The sequence below is a fragment of the Amblyomma americanum genome, chromosome 1 (assembly GCF_052857255.1).
Source record: "Amblyomma americanum isolate KBUSLIRL-KWMA chromosome 1, ASM5285725v1, whole genome shotgun sequence".
Taxonomy (NCBI): Eukaryota; Metazoa; Arthropoda; class Arachnida; order Ixodida; family Ixodidae; genus Amblyomma; species Amblyomma americanum.
In genome coordinates this window covers 43,922,377-43,940,143 of record NC_135497.1, presented here as the reverse complement: position 1 = coordinate 43,940,143, position 17,767 = coordinate 43,922,377, and the positions used below count along the sequence as shown (strand labels likewise).

Here is a 17,767-nt window from a genome sequence, read left to right as displayed (position 1 = left end):
TTTAGGTGAGAATGACCTTTAATATCAGTGCCACTTGTGTTTTGGCAGGTCTCCTGAACTCTCTTGCTGCTTCATGGGCTCATTGGCCATTTGTGGCTGTCATGGAGGTGTTCAAATAGATTAGTTTCTGTGCTGTGCAGCAATGCTTGTGGTGCGCTTGAGACAAATCAAGCTCTAGTGCCTCAGCATGCAATAGTGAGTGATGGCAAGGCTTGCCGCAAGTATTATTAACCTGCCACGATTGTGGCCTTCACTACCGAGTTGAAGATAGTAGCGAGATGGGACCTCCAAGCAGTTAACTATTTTTAGATCTGCTTTTTGAGCATGCATAAAGGTAGCGTGCATGCATTTGCACTATCACATATTGCCAAAAGTGGGCCTTTTTTAATGCGATGGCGTTAGAGCGGACGGTCACATTGATTCAGGATTGGTTGAGAGGGTTGTAATGTCACACATTGAGCTGTAGAATGAAAATGGTTAAAACTAGAGTTTAATTGGGACTATAAGTTTGTAACATGATTGAAATTTCAGTATTACATGTAAGGCTGTAAATCAATAACCCTTGTGTTGAGAGTTGCACATTACCCCTAGGTCGTTGAGGCACGTTTGTTCGACTTGATTAAAAGGAGAACCTTTGTGTCTTGTGATGTATCACATGTTTATATAGTTACTTATTAATGTGTGATAATTAATTAGTGTTTTTAAGAGGTACTAATTAAGAAAGTAGCAAATAACATGCCCTTAAGGCAGAGCTTAAGTGTCCCCCTACATATTTTACAAAAGCGACCGTCTGAAGTTGGAGGCCTACCTATATGCAGAGCAGGCGTATATGTGGCATCCGAAGCCGCAGGTAGTACGTGCTCCATGCCAGTGCCTGCTCCTACAGTATGCATGGAGCTCTGTGCGTAAAAAAAAACAATGGTTAATTTGCATGTAAATTGGTTCTACTAAAGAAAATTCGAATTGCGCTATGGCTCTCTCATGCTCGCAGTCTGCTTTCTCAAACGAATGGTAAACAGTGAGAGAGCTAACTTCCGATAAGCTGTGGAGCATGCATGTCGTTCACTTCCAGCTTGAACTTGCTTCCAGCCACGGGTGCTCATGGAGCGCTTCTCTCGCTGTTGCCTGGGGACCTATTGCGCAGGCATGATGAGAGCTGTAGGCACGTCCTTTGGCACGTCGTTTGGTAGAGCACATCGTTGCACTTGCCTCTGGGCGAAGCGAACATCGCATTTGCATTTCTCACGCAAGCCGCCGGTGGGATCGATGTTTCTGAGATAATTATGTGCAGAAAACTGCCGAGGAGTGCAATGTGCACCTGGCTTAATGCTACAGCCTCGGTAGCAATGGCTTCTGCTTATTTTTAAATGGACAACAGAAGTGAAGGCCCTAACTGGTTTTTGGAACTATTCCTATTTGGTTCCAGCTGGAATGAGTTGAGAATGGAATTGGTCCTAGTTGGAACTAACTGAATTCAACTGGGAATTGTTTCATAAACCATTTGGACTAGTTAAGATTTTCACCAGAAGCAATAGGAAAATTTGCTTCTCTTTTCACATGAGTTGAGGCTGGGTACCATGACGCTGCTACTTAGCTGCGCTATTTTATACATATGAGCACTTTGTGGTTGGCAGCCCGGATGATCGGCAGCTCACGAGTGCTTTCATTTGGTCTAAGTGCAGCACTGCAAAGTCAGTACATGGCATTATCTCGTTAGTGCCAATACAGTGCAGGTGACTTCCCTTGATTCGTTAATTTTGCTTGGAACAGTGAACTAGGTGGCAGTGTATATTCACCGCAATCTATAAGTACAGCCAGAGGCTTACCAGCACCACAGCCTTAGTGTGCACGTGCCTTTCTGGGGCCACTATTTTCATGTGCAGACCGTATGCAAATGACTGTGTATAAATTTTAATCAGAAGCTTCATTTAAAATCTCAACTGATCACAGTTTCTGATAGGTGAGGCTGGAAGTGCTTTCACCGCTGCGCACGAAGATGAGTCATCACTGCAGCGTCGCATGCTGTCATATTTCCACTCCGAAAGCAATGCGATTAGGGCATTCAGCTGTATTGTTCTAGCCCGAGCGGAATTTTTTCCTTTGTTATTCGGTGATTCGTCTTTCCCTGCCGGGAGTGTAACCGCTGCATCACCGGCATTTTGGTGCGAAATGAAGTTTTCTTTTTAATGCTGCCTGCCAATAGAGATGCGTATATTCAGTCGAACTTCATTTGCAGCATGCAGTTACGGCGATGACCGGTCGCCCACTAAGAACTGTCAACCATGAACGAGACTAGGATTCTGGGCATCTTAGCAGTTGTGTGCCACTACTTCTTTTGTAAATGCCAATCCCATCGGTGATTTGCATGCCCAGAGAAAACAAGGTCTTCAAAACAAAGTGGGTGCAATTTGGCGGTGTAAGCGTGCTGTAGCAGACGACGCGCCGGAGGACCTGCCTATGGCTCTCGCCGCTCCTGCTCAGTAGCTTCCTCAAGTGCTTCGCGGTGTGCTGGTGACACGGAGCTAGAACGGAGTTGTGTTCAAGCTGGAAGTGGGCGGCCATGTACAAGGTCTGCCAATATAAAGGGAACACGTGATTGCATTGGCCACTACACTTCACGAAGCACTATGTTCCCTTTCCTGTGTTCACTTACATGTTGCCGCTGTGTTGTACATGCGTCGAGCAGGAATCCAAAACTACAGGACCATTGGCTGTTCGGCCTGCAGCTAGTCAGCCAAGCCACACTCGAGGGTGCCATTTTATCGCCTTCGATCTGCATTTGCCTTCAAGTGCTGGCTTAATGATTGCGTCTTTGTGCATGTATTGCTAAGAGCTGCGTGTGCACCGTTATACCATCTTGCGGGTAACTGCATAACGGAGTGCGGCGGTGGGGAGGGGGTATGCGTCGACTTATAAGTGGCAATGCACAGTAACTACTTTTTTGTCGCATCACTGTTGCTAGAAGTCTGCTCAGAAAAGTGGTGTGCTACCTGTGTAATTTTGAGTCAGTTTCCAGTCAGTGCCATTTTTGTTCACGTCCTCTGCAGAAGCACTGTTGCTTCTAAAGTGTTTCATGAGGTTTGTTCAGCTGTTTGGCATCAAAATGCGAACTAAAGAGTTGTGGACAGGGCCGTGGAGACCATGCCATACTGCACTCACTCATGGCTAATTCCTGTGTGTGTCTGTCACTTGAGGCAAAGAAAAGGTGGGCCTCAGGTATTTGCTGCCTGGTGCAAATTATACACTTTGTTTTGTTTTTCAAACCGAGAAAGTGGTGAGGCTGGGACGCGTTGCGTTCCTTGGGGCTCTAAGCTCCAAGTAGTGTGTGTCTGTCACCTCTCTTCATGCCCTGCTGCAGTGGCTGCATCAACGAGTACCTGGACAAGCAGCACCCATATCGCTTCCAGCGTCGGCCTGGCTACACTCCTGAGTGGAGTACCGTGTGGGAGGTGTACAAGCATGTCAGCCTTGCCCAAGAGTACATGGGCAAGTGAGTGCGCTCCGCCTGATCTGCATGTCTGCCTTATCAACAGTTGGCTGTTCAAAGGGGCCTGCTTTGCGCAAGCTGCTAAGCAGTGGAGGCTCGGCCACTGTGCTATTAGGTCATCTGCAGTGCAGTTTCTCTCAAACTCTCGAGTAGTTTGCGCACTAGCAGTTTCTGTGGCCTTTACTTCCGAAAGCTTGGAGCCACAGATTCTCACAATGTCAAATTACTAAAATGTACGCAGCATTTGATAGCAAAATGTGTGTATGCACGTGTGCGGGGGAGAGAATCATTGCACACTGGCCACTCGACCAGCTGCAGTGTCAGACGCTACATGAGTCTCTGAAGCTGCTCTGTTAAGAAAACTGTTTTGATTGTTATGCTTGACGATTAGAGGCAGTTTTTGTTATTTATTTTTATTCATTGAACCCTCACTGCCTAATGCATTAAGGGGGTGCGCCATGCTTTTCACACCTGTCTTTGTAGCCACTGTTGCTTCGGTTTATGTAGCATTTTTTTAAAGTGGTGCGCGAATATTTGAACATGCATTGAATATGATTGTTATTTGGTTATTGTTATTGTTACTTTTTATTCCTTATGGAGAAATATTAACTGGAGGCCAGCAAATTCCAATGTTTGGTTGCTAAAGTGAATTCAGCAAAACCTCTTTAATTCGAACTTACCCGACTGACCAGAAAAAGTTAAGAACTGCTTGCATCTTGGTAAAATTGTTTGGTGAGACTGGGCAGTGGTTGCCTGATTTTGAGACCAGAACAGCTTGGTGATGATTGTTTTTCACGTTAACATCAATGCTTATTGTGCACATACTGCTGGTAGTATTGAAGCAGAACTGCTCCAAAATTGTAAGGGCTGTGCCTCCCCCATACTTCATGTGCGGTACTGTGGAGCTCCACCACTACTGTGTTCCGCCCATCATAAGCGGCACAGTTGCTTATGATGAGGATGTGCAAATGGCAAATAGCATGTGACAAGTGTGCAGTTTCGCGCGCTGGAAGAATGGAACTATGTGGATGCAAGCGAAGCAAACAACGCTGAAGCAGTGAGAAAAGGGGGGAGGGGGAGGGTAGAGAAAACACCAGCGATGTGCCAATCGGCATCGAAAACGTGGTCAGATGGGCTAGCTTGTTTGGCTGATGCTGGCTGGGGGAGCCACCGTCACCGCAGGCTCATGCGAAGCCCAGAAAAGCAAAGCTGAAACTAAGCAGTTGTCTGTTCTCAGAGACTGGGCTGTTCATTCCTTGTCACCCGCATGTCAGAGGTGCGGCAGCAACTCCGTAGCCCGGAGTTTTCAGTAGGGCTGTTTCGACGATCTCTTACCACGACAGTCATATTTGGACGTGGCCTCCCTTCGGGATCCTGTTCAAATGAGCCGGTGCGAGACCTTTAGTGTCTGACTTAGCGTCTGACACCATAGACTTACTTGGGTGTTGGCCGGGACAGAGCCTGCAGTTTGATTTCTGAATTAACAAGGGTTGAATAAACGAGCTTTTACTGTTTTTGAGAGCTCTCTAATATTCAGTGGCGATTGAATACCACGCTGACATTTGTAAATTCAATGGTGGCAAACCAGAATATCTGGGGAAATTATCTGAAGATGTGGTTTAAAATGTCAGGGAAACTGTATGAAAGGGTCCTCTTCACTTTCTTTACTGTCGTTTTGTGCGTTGATTGATCACATTCGGATGCTGATAGACTTGGGTGTCATGCGAAATTCCACCAGTTGGGCTTTCCGACATATCGTGTATGATGAGAACAAAATGGTCAGCCAACCATTTCGAACAATTGCAATGCGAAAGGGCATGGTTTCTTTTTGTTGGATCCTTCTGTAATGTGTTACATACCTAATGTCCACACCCATGGCACTCATTCTTTTGCCTCCACAACTGTTCTAGCCCGAGATCTGCCACCTTGTTTTGGTTGGCTATCATGCACGAGAAAGCCAGCTTGTAGGGATTCGCATGCAGTTCCCAAAGAAAGGCCAGGTCGAGGAATCACCAGTGGGACAAGCGATTGTGTAAAATCGCACCTGTTGCACTGTACATTGTAAGCCATGCAGCTTTGATGTGCACGTAATGGCAGGTTTGACGCCAACAGGGTTGCTTCTGTCGCTAGGCAGATGAATAGCCTGACCGCATAGTTTCGGCTTCCGAGCTTCGCTGCCAGCCCACAGTGATGGCAGCTATTGGTTGCACATTGGCAGCCATCTGAACCCAGCTGCGCACCGCCTTGACACTGATTGGCACATTGCTATGCTCCGCTTCATATATCAGGTGCAACTCTGTCATAGCTAGTGCTCTTGTTTGTGCTGCTTTCATCCGTAATCAAAAAGTAATGCGTTCCTTGGGGGAGTGGAAAACAATTGCTTTAATTGCTTTGTCTGCTGTCTTATAAAGTGATAACTTCTTATGAGCTTGATAAAACACACTCTTATTGCTGACAAAACAGTGCAAATGTGGAATTTGCTTTTTTTTTCATTTGTTGTTTTTGGCAGTGTCAGGCTTTTCGCTATCCCAGCAGCCGTGCCCTCACTAGTTTTGAGATGTAGTCCATCGCAACAACCTCGAACAACTCTCCTGCTAGCATACTTTGAAGTCACACTTTGCAGACATGGAAACATGGCAAACAAGTGATTACGAATGTCTAAGCCAATGCAAAGATTCATTTGTGCAGAAGTTTGCTTGGAAAATTCTGAATTGTGACTGAAGATGGAGCATGTGCGTGAGATTCTGGCATCTCCTACAAACGCATTACTTAAGTGTAAGCTCCAATAGCATAGAAAGCACATTTAAAGGACATATACAGCATTTGAATTTAGACAGCAGATTTGGGGCCACTCTTATGAACGCAGTATGCATGAAAGGAACTGATAGCTTGGTTTAGTGCAGCTCCGCATATGTATATATTTGACTGTAATTAAAGAGGATTTAGAATTAAAATGTTGCCAAATAAAAAATTTTGTAAAGAAAAAACAAAGCCCCCCAAAATTCTTTGCATGGTGGATTCAAACCTATGCACTCTAAATTCTCTGTAGTATTCTCCAGAGATGTGCCTTGGAGCACTCAGTCACAAACCAAGCACGTAGTAACAAGCCTTTATTTTTTCAAGCAAATTACTTACGTACCTTTCACAGTATATTGTACCTGAAGTATGAAATGAAGTGTAGTCATTTCTTTTTCTTTCTAGTAGTAGTCTTGCTGTTCTGACGCCAATTTTTATTCCCTTTCACTTAATTATGTCTGCATTGTTCTTCCTGCTTGCTGAAACTGCCCGCTCATCACTAGGCTTGTTGCCACATTTTTGAATTTTTGGAATTTTTTTATGGGGAGGGACTTTATTTACTTGTCCTTCTTATAATTAGGGCATTTGTTCCTCTCTGTCTACCGCCAGATGAGTTCCTGAAAAACGTACCAAAATCCGCAAATTGTTGTGGTGATTTTTGGAAAAGATGAATGCTGTCAGGCTTAAATCATACGCTCTAAAGGCGCGAAGTGCACTTTGTGGACCACTGCTACCCTCTAGTGTTAGAAATTGCAATCAACTTAATTGGCGACCATATCTTATCTTTGGCGGTGGGAGCAGCGCAATATTGGGCTGGACGAGTGGGACTTGCCTTACAATCTTTCATAACGAGTACAGCCCTGGGGTTGGTGGTTGAAGGGTTAGGGAGGTTTTGCTACCCGTTATATTATATTTAGTTACCAGTCAGGTGTCATTTATGGGTTTCATTTTGTTACTTTGCACGACCGCAGTACAGGTTGCATACTGTTATGCAGTCTAAGTACTGCACATTTTTTTTTCTTGTGATGCTGAGTCAGTCCACGTACACTATTTTGAAGAAAATAAGCACATTTACTTGATTATGTTTTTCTGAAATTTTTTTTCATACTGAACACGAACTAAATGTTAGAAAGCATTTTGTCTTCATATTCGTATTCAAGTCATATTAGAAAACCTCGGTATTCATACACACCTATTTTCTTTTTTTTTTTGCAGTGAAAATAATGGTCTGCATCTATTTCACACTTTTCAGTTTCATGATCACCCTACTGTCTTTCACCTGACGTTTGCATTTACTTGTTGGCCAGCAAGGTCTGCACGCAATAGTACCGAAAACAGTTTCAACCTACATAACGATGCTCAAATAGTGACAGATTTGACCTGGCATTTGCACGGCAGACTGCTTTTTAAGCTGCTGCCATTTGAGCTTGCATGCCTGCCATCATCCAGTAGTGACCTTTAGGATAGGGTGCTGCGATAGATTGTGGCTCCTTGATACTAGCTGCAGGAAGTTGAATTTCATGGTAGTGGGGCTTCCAGCACCCTGCTAAATTTTCACATATCCTTGAAAATGTCCCATTTCTGCTGCGCATGTGTCTTTTAATCCTCAAGTCAAGTGATTTCAGCTTTTTTGTATACAGGCATGGAGCTGTATGCACTGTGTATATTTTCTGGATGTGTGAAGAAGGGTAGAATTTGCCTATTTGGCTCTTGTTTATCAGTAATGGAGGGTCCACCAGATCACCCAGCTGTTTAGATTAGGTGTGCAGAATGCTAGGTCGAGACCAGTAGAATTCCAGAAGACATTGTTTTTGTATCCCACACTATACTGTGACTCTGTTGCTAAACCAAGAGAACATGCATTGAAACCTACATGGCAGTGAGTGTCTAGGGCCATGGTAAGGTCCAATAATTTAGTGTTCACAGAATGCATCAAAAGCCACACTTATCATCCTACTCTGAAAGTGGACCCTTTCCTCGACGTGTGCTGCTTGCATCAATATTTTGGCACTTTCGGGAGGTGGTTGTGGTGGGGTGGGGGTGGCAGGAACCTTGTGGACAAGTGCTTGGAACTCTCCAATGACTGTGGATATCATTGAAGTTGACTTCTGTGCCTGGTTATGACAATGCAGCTGCAACTATGGGATTGTGTGCAGATTTTGTAATAATCGTGGAAGGTGCTAGAAAAGTCAGCACAGCCTTTACCTCTGTATGTATGTGAGTGTTCTTGGGAGCTGCAGTGCCACTATGGATGGGAGAGTTTGCTTGAGGAGAACTCAAGCACTGGGCATGTGTCCATATCAAAGCATGAAAGTCGGGTGTGGCTGGTTTGGTCTATGCCATGCAGTACTGCTGGCTTCAAGACAGCTTGTACTTTCCATGTTTAGGCATATGACTCTACTGATATGTTGCGATTGTGTGTCTGTAAACAGTGTACGGTATTATTGAAATGACCAGTGCCAGAACGGCGTCTTGACCTCATCCTTATTGTACCAATGCTGGCTTTGTCAGGATCATTATTCAAGTTCATTCACCACAACTATTAGCAGATTCAATGAAAGATTGCCTGTCTCATGCTGGGTAAAGCAGATTCTCTTCACTGAGTCACTGTACGACTATCTCAAATGGTCATGCCCTTCCCACACAGAATGAACAATCCTCTCAAAGGTTGAGGTTTCACACTTAAGTTTGGCCTCTAAGGCATTAATATCTTGCTTAAATCTTGCCCAAATACGTGTTCTGATATTTTTCTGCCTGTATACCAAGGTGTCCCAGCTAGCTTTAGCCAAGGTTTAAAAATACTCTGGAGCACAATAGGCACAGGCAACTGCAACCATGTTATGACCATTGTATGTAGTAAGGCAGTTTTTTTTAATTTCTTCAATTGAATAACTAAATACACTGAAAAAAAATGATCTTTCTTGCGATTGCATTTCTGACAAGTTCTAGTGCCAAATTGTAGAAGTGTCCCAAAAAGTGTCTAATTCATCAGTTATTATGTTGGTGTGTGCTATAGATTAGTTTTTTTCGCATTGAAAAGAATGTGTGCTATAGATTAGTTTTTTCGCATTGAGAAGAAAGCACGCAATACATGAAAAAACCCCGTGTGACCATCTGCTCGTGTGTTTTGACAGCATCTCATAAACTCAGAATTCATGAACATAGCTGCATTTGATGGTGCCACATGTGACGTTGCAAAAACAATGAAATGGGTGCTGGTGGCAAAATCGAAAGTAACACATTTGAGCTGGCTGCTCTCATTGCAGAAAGCAGCGGGCGTGCTTGTTCCGGGTAGATATATACAGGCCAAAACACGTAAGCTGTGTTCCTAGTTTGTGTGTGGACAGTATTTTGCACCTAGTGTCTCTCATGTGGTGTCATTACGTTCTGACGCATTGCTCTGCTTCTAAATAGTCATTTTTTTTCAGCCCAACAGATAAAATGCCCGACTGATGACTGGGAACATTGCTTAGTGTTTCAGCCTGTTTACCGCTACCAGGAGCCAATGCACCCATTATTTTCTGCAATGCACATGGCCAGGTGGCACGTGTTACTTTCAGTTATACCATCAGAGCCCACCTTATTGGTTTTGTCCCGTCACATTTACGACTTTGTTCATGAATTCTGTGTTTAAGGAGGGCTGCTGTTCCTAGAAAAGAAATTCTTATTATTGAAGTTACAACTGTGAAATTTTCAAGGAATGTGTGCTTTTTGTAGGCTGATTTCAAATATGCCATTTTATTTCATGTAGAACTAGTGCTTCTGCACTTACATAATTGCTACCACGGTGGCTCAGTGGTTATGGCGCTCAGCTGCTGACCCCAAAGACCGATTCCGGCCGCGGCGGTCGAATTTCGATGGAGGTGAAATTCTAGAAGCCCGTGTGCTGTGCGATGTCAGCGCACGTTAAAGAACCTCAGGTGGTGGAAATTTCCGGAGCCCTCCACTACGGCGTCCCTCATAGCCTGAATCGCTTTGGGATGCTAAGCCCCATAAAACCATAAAACCAAACTTACATAATGTTGTGTAAGGTTTCGGAGAGAGACAAGAAATTTTGCTGCTGGGAATTTGCTAAAGTGCATGGATTTCAGCAAGTTCCCTGCAGCAAAATCACAAAATTTTTATACAAAATTTTACATATTACATTAGTGCACTAGCAGTAGTTCTACATGAAATTAAATGTCATATTTGGAATTTGCATGCAAAAATGGGCATTCCCTGAAAAGTTCGTCATTGCGATTATGAAATTTTTTTTTCTGGGACCATGCCTCCCTTTAGAGCGCTGCTGTTGTGGCATACCATCATATGGTCACGTGGGATTTTTTCATATGTTACAGGCTTTGTTTTCAACGCGGAAAAAACTTATCTATGGACCTTTTAAAAAAGAGGTTGATGGGCCCCGCCATATTGGGCACTGGGCTGCGCTTGTAGTACAAAAAAGTGTTGAGTGTTAAGCTCCCCCACGTTCTCCCCACAGCCCAGAAAACCGGTTTTCCCAGGGGTCGTGAAAAGGTCTGTAGCACACATAAAAAATAAAAACTGATGAATTGAGCGTTTTTTGGGATGCTCTACAATTAATTGGGCACTGGAATTTTTGGAAGAAATGCAACAGCTAAAAAATTTACTTTGTATTTATTCAGGTAAAGGAAATACAAACACTGACTTACTACATACAGTGGTCAACATCATTAAAGTTGCCTCTTTGTATTGTGCCTCTGTATATATATTTTAATTTTTGGCCAACGTTAATGGGGGCATTTGGTAGAAATAGCTGCCGTGGCGGACAGATGAGCCTATAGCTTTTAGTGTCTAGGTTGAAGTCCACTAATGTCTGTGTGGTGTCAAAGCAGTTTGTTTTGAAGGAGCGGACTTGTCTGTGCAGTTAAAAAAGTATCATATGAAAAGTTGAGGTAGCTGATATTGCAGGTAAACCAGCAGGTAAAGGAAGAAACACAGGTAAAGGAAGAAACACAGCACAAGCGATGGCTTGCAGCTGAGGGTTTCATAAGGTAACACTGAACATGTAATCACTGCCAAAAAGAAAAGTGTGTGGAAGCGCATGCAGAAAAAAAAAAACCTCTCTTTGGCAGTGTGTACAAGTTCTGTGTTTTCGAGCCATTGTGTCTGTTCCTTCCCCTGCCCTCTGTCTGTCTGCTCTGTTTTTTAAAGCGCAGGTTAAAAACAAGATGTTCAGGTAGCATATTTACTAGAAAGGGCAAGCAGCGAGCTCTTTCCATGGGCCTATTGCAGGTGTGTTGAAGTTCTGCTCTCTGTAGTGGTCATGGCTGGCAAGGGGGGCAGCAGTTGCAATTCAGTATGTGGGCTTTAACCTCCTGATGCTGCACATGGGCTATGAGATGTCGAATTGGGGTGGCTTAAAATTGATTTTGATTGCCTGGGCTTCTTCAATATACTCTGACATCACTTAGCACATGCTTTGCATTCTATCCCCTTCAAAATGCAGCCACTATGTTCAGGAAACAGTCATGAGTTGTTGGGGTGGCATGGCGCCTAAATTTATAAGACTTGCTTTTCTTCTGTGTGCTGTTTTTTTCTTCTCTGCTGCACACCTTGAATTTAGCTGGGCTATTATGAATAAATGCACCATTTCTGTCACAATGAAAAAAAATAGCATAGTTGTGATGAGGCATTTTGCTTTTTTCTTCTCCTAAAGTTTGAAATTGTTGAGTGATGGATCTTGGGCCTTGAACAGATAGGTGCAGTAGATTGGTGCTTTGTTTGCTGCTTGTTAGTTGCTAAATTTAGGAGTACAATTTTAAAGCAATACCTGTGTAATGCGGAGCTATAGTGCTCGTAGCTTTTACTCTTCGTGTGAAGTGAAAGTCAGGCGAACACATTCTCAGTCAGTTACATGCACTGGATAGCTTGCTGAACATGTAGTGACATATGCTGCATGACGTACATCTATGATTGGTGCCACATGTTAGGAGAACACAGTTCTGAGATGGGACTTAAGGGCATATTATGCCTACAAGTGCCGTTTCAGCACCAGGTATGTGTGCCAACATGCTATGCCTTTAAATTTCTTTTACCCAAAATGCCAGTGCACTTTTATTATAGAACTTTCTTTTTGGTTTTCATCGAGTTTACATTGCAGCAGTTTTGTTCACTGTGTTGCCAGAAGGTTACTTTTGTAGCCTCTTTATGTTGCCAGGCTGGACACGCTTCCAATGCAAGCGTGTGCCATCTGTGGCGTTCAAGTGGGCCTGACCCTGGAGGGTATGGCATTGGCCCCTGGAGCTTCCTCACATTTGAACTACCCCATGACAGTGTACCAAACTGTTATGGCCACAAGTGGTGAAATGGCCATTTTTCCCTTCTCTGCAGCCTCTTGAAGAGGAGTGAAGATGAGCCGGGAACCCTGATGGATTTGGCTGAAGCCTTTGGGAATGAGCTAGAGAAGCTTTCTAAAGTCCTTCGCCGCAAGGTATGGCTCCCTCTGTCTCCTTTTAGTGCAGCTGAATGTCAGGAGGCCATGGCAGGCACACACTGTTGGGTGACCCTGAAGGAGGGTAGAGCAACTTCCTCAGTGGTGAAAATAATTTTTCGAGACTTTGTCTGCTGGAATTTGGGTACCTTGTCATCCATTCTGCAAAATACCTTGTGCAAAATACCTCTTGTTCCTGCCAGCCCTTAAACCACTCCACAGGGGTTTGCTCACACCCTCAGGGAATTAGTGCTGGCCTGTGAAACCTGTGTAAGTGCAGCATAGGCCATAACACCTCGTCACTGGTGACATCCCGTGGCATAGCAACATAGCAAATTACAGGGGGGAATGAGCATATCTTTGGACCCTTTGTTCTGTTTATAGAACTGATGAGTTCTGACTGTGCTGTTGGGTTGGCATATGAGATAATGGGTATCGTAAGAGGCTGGGGAGGCTTCTCTTATGATGTCACGATACAACTCACAAAAATTACACGATGAGTAATTAAATCTCTTGTATTGAGAGCACCAAACTGAGGGGGCATGAATGCTTTGTTGAATAGACATAGCATGGGAGTTATTAAAGCATGCCACTGATAACATGGCATGCAGTGACAGTATCAAATGATTCAGTTTAGTTTGAATTTTCTTGTAATGGGCATTGAATTGATAGTGTCCTAATGTTCCACTGTGCTGAAGCATATATGTCATATGAATACATCACTGATGAGCCATGTGACTTAGCAGAAGTGACTGGGTAAGTCAACACGTTGTGAATCTTTTGTGTGAGATACCTCACTGATTGGGTCTGAATGCTTTTCCTGACAGGCATAACGTGGGTGTGATCTTATTTTTTCACTGATGTCTTAACGCACAAGTGAAATCACAATGGTGCAGGGTATTTTGAATTTCGCTTTGTTGATGTTAAACTGATCTATTCTGAATGCTTTTCTGGAATGACTTTTCTGGAATGAACTGCATGTTTTTCAGCATTGACGTGGTGGACCTTTATTATTCCTTGCCACATTGTGAACTCATGGAAGCTGTGAAGATGTGCATAACACAGGACAATGATGAAACTGCTTTTATCGATAGATGCGGTGTCTTGGTTGACAGTTTTTTAGAAATCTTGTCCTTTTATCTATCTGCAACAGTGGTTGATTGGGAGGGAAAGGCTTTTGTACAAGCGTCGGGGGTTTGCATAGGCTCCAGGGTGGCACCTGTGTTAGCCGACATCTTTTTAGGCAGGGTTGATAGGGAAATTGAGAAGGCATTGGATGGGGTAGTTGTCAGGATTTTTCGGTATGTCGACGATTACTTGGTGCTCACCCGAACAGGCAGTTTGCCTAGAAGTCTAGTCGACGTTCTGAAGACTTTTAAGGAATGCGGACGTGGGCTGGAGTTCACAACTGAGGTTCCCAGCAACAAAGAACTGCAGTTTTTGGATTTGGCACTGTGTGGGGGTAAAAACACTTGTGTTGGTGGTATTGCCCGAGGGCTGCCAAACCATTGCTAAACTTCCGGTCTGGCCATTCTTAGCTCATAAAGGAGGGCATTGCCGCATCTTGCCTGCAATCAGCTCTCAGGAAATCTTGCCATGAAAGGACGCGAGAGAGCATTTTGGCGCAAACAGGCAGGTTACGTGTGAACGGGTACCCAGATCAACTCATTTCCAGGGCAGCGGAGAAACTTCTTAGGCAGCTTAATAATGGGGCTCAGTTGAAAGAAGCCAAAAAGAAGAAAAAGCCGGCTGTGGTCCCGTATGCACACTGCTTGTCACATGGGCTGAAAAAAGTTGCGGGCAGATACGACGTTGATGTCGTCTTTTCTGCACCTAGAAAACTTAGCGCAATGTGCAAACAGGTGAATCAGAGGCACTACGGCAAGAGCAAGAGGGATGCTTGTCGAGTGCGTCATGTGTCGCCATCTATACCTTGCGAGGTAGGGGTGGTATACCAGGTCCCCTTCTCTTGCGGTGCCATGTACATTGGCCAGACTGGCAGGTGCGTTAACAAACGCTTGATGGAGCATGAAAACACCAGGAAAAATGACCCCCTGTCTCACACAGGCTCCCACAGCAGGCAATGCCAATGCAGGCATGAAAAGGATCATGCAGAAAGGAGAGCTAAAGGGGACCCCCTTGCCCAAGCGTCTTTCCAGTGCAAAAAAAAGTGCCAATGTGTTCCCGATTACAAGAACACGCGCATCCTGTTCAGAGATGACAATAAATTAACACGCGAAGTAATGGAAGCTTTTTATATTTACCACAATGGCGCAAAATGTATCAGCAGCCCTTCCATAACGTTATCCGAGAGGGAATTGAGCTATCTAACCTCCCACGTGCCTTCCAGATAACTTTTGTTGATTGATAAGTAGTTCACTGTTTGTATTTATACGCTTTTCGTTCTTCAATAAAAAACCAGTTGATAGTCAGCGCCTGTTTGTGCTAGTCCTTCGTCTTGTGTCCCGTTCGTGTTGCGCTGAGGGCGAAAATGAACACTTACCAACTCGCCCAAATTTCCGCCTTGCTGAACATAGCAGAATTCTATAGTATTAATGAGAGAGTGGCAACTATTGTAATTAGGCTTAACAAGAGGTACAAGCTGAAGGTAGTGCAGGCCTAGGCGCCTACATCCAGCCACGGTGACAAGATAGTTGAAAGCTTCTATGAAGACGTGGAATCTGCAATGAACAAAGTAAAATTGCAGCACACTGTACTGATGGCCAACTTCAATGTGAGGGTATGTAAGAAGCATGTCGGAGACCATGTGGTATGTAACTATGGCATAGGAATATCAAAGGGGAGTTATTAGTAGATTTCGCGGAGAGAAATAATTTATGGATCATGAATACCTTTTTCCGCAAGCGAGAGAACAGGAAGTCATGGAAGAGCCCCAATGGTAAGACTAAAAATGAAATAGACTTCGTACTATGTGTTCACGCTGGCATCGTGCAGGATGTGGAGGTCCTCGGAAAGGTGCATTGTAGCGACCTCACAATGGGAAGGTCTCGAATTGGCTTAGGCTTGAAGAGGGAACAAAGTCTAGTGAAGTGGAAGTCCATTATGAGTTAAGCAGTAAAAGGGATAGAGGAATTCAGGATATTGTTGCAGAAGAGACATTTGGCTATAACTGAGGAAGGCGATCCTAATGTTCATACAATGAACAATAATCTTGCAGCTATCATTACAGAGTGGGCAGTAGAAGTAAGTGGTAGGATGGTTCAACAGAGTGCCAGCAAGCTATCTCAGGAGATGAAATTTCTGTTTAAGAAACGCGAAAGCGAGAAAGTGTCTAACCCTACAAACAGAATAGAACTGGCAGAGCTAACAAAGTTAATAAATAAGTGCAAGGTAGCTGACAAAAGGAAGTTCAATATGAAGAGAATCGAGGTTTCTCTAAAGAAGGAGGTAGCCTAGAAGCGATGAGCAATCTAGGCATAGCTAAAAGCCAGATGTATGATTAAGAAACAAAAGGGGAATTTCATTAGCAATATGGGTAATATAGTTAATGCAGCCAAAGAGTTCTACATAAATCTATACAGCAGCCAATGCAATCAGAATGTTATCGAGAGAGACAGTAGCGCAGAGCAATGGGACATCCCGCCAGTAACGAAAGAGAATGTAAAGAAAACCTTAGGAGCAATTCAAAGGGGGAAAGCAGCTGGTGAGGATCAGGTAACAGCAGATCTGTTGAAGGACGGAGGGGAGATTGTATTAGAAAAACTAGTGCCCTATATACGCAATGTTATGACCTCAAGTGTACCAGAAGCTTGGAAGAACGCTAACATTATCTTCATTCATAAGAAATGCGTCAAGGACTTGAAAAATTAGACCAATCAGCAGGTATCTTACAAACAGCAAAAATGTTAGTGTTGTTAGCAGTCCGTAATTAATTGGCTGCATACTGCTGCAACAGACATGATCTCTCAGTGTCGACCAATGATGTCGACATTTAGGGTAACTTGTTTGGGCATAAAAAATGGAATTTGCCTTCTAAGTTTGATAGGGCACTAATGTATTGTCTTCATGTCGACTGGGTTGACTGACGAGACCAGCATGAGCCCAGTGCCACGGCATGAATCCCGCAAGCTTTATTGCGTGCTCGCTTTTATACACAGAAAAGGGGCAACGCCCCTTCGTCTTATCAGCTTGTCGCTCGAAGCCAGACGCGATACGATGCATCCTTTTTTGTTGCAGTGAAAGAAAAGAAGTTATTTACAAATGGACCACGACAAACTTTTGCGACGTTACAACTTGCAACAGAAAGTATCGCGCGAAAAGATGAGCACAGCGAACTCAAGAAATCTGTGCAAAGTTCTGGTCATATTCTAGTCTTCGTGGTGCTCTTGTCTGTCTGCGACCTCCACGGGGCTCACATTGGAGGCACACTGCGGCAGGGCAGGTGCTGCTGCGGTGCTGTTACCTGCGTCATTGACGGTTGCACTTGAACTCATGCACTCCGGTTCCCCCACATCATTGACGTGGCTCAAGTCGAGTCGGAAGTCTTCTCCCGTCGGCAACAGGTGTTTGCAATTGTGCCGAAGGGTCCGCCCCTCCTCCGTCACCACGTGGTAGGACCTGGGGTATGTTGACGATTTCAGGACCTGTGCTTTAGTGGCCCATGTACCCTTTTGGACTCTCACGACGTCTCCTTCGTTGAGCGCCGACAGCAGCCGCGCTCGGGACTGAAGCTGTGCATACTTGACGACTTTGTGGACTGGTCCAGATCGGTAGTCGGGCAGGGTTGTCCGTAGTCTGCAGCCCTGGAGGATCTCTGCTGGCGTCTGTCCATCCTCCAAAGGAGAAGTCTTGTAAGCGAAAAGTGCCAGCCAGAAATCTTGCTTCGCTTCGGTAGTTTTCTTGAGCAGCAGCCTCTTTACCACCTGAACACCCTTTTCGGCTACCCTGTTTGAGTGCGGGAATCCTGGACTGGAGGTGATATGCTTGAAATCATATGCGCGTGAAAACGCGGCAAATTCCCTGCTTGAAAACTGGGGACCGTTGTCTGAAATAACTTCCAAGGGTATGCCGTAACG

At 44.4% G+C, this 17,767-nt stretch overlaps 1 protein-coding gene across 1 annotated transcript in view; it reads left to right on the top strand.

Annotated features, from left to right (window-relative positions):
* The window catches only part of LOC144132527 (uncharacterized), a 44,983-nt gene that overhangs the window by 14,599 nt on the left and 12,617 nt on the right, over nucleotides 1-17,767 (top strand). The window contains exons 4-5 of the mRNA XM_077665007.1: nucleotides 3,359-3,490; nucleotides 12,632-12,731. Of these exons, the coding sequence (XP_077521133.1) occupies nucleotides 3,359-3,490; nucleotides 12,632-12,731 (232 nt within the window). The remainder of the gene's footprint in view (nucleotides 1-3,358; nucleotides 3,491-12,631; nucleotides 12,732-17,767) is intronic.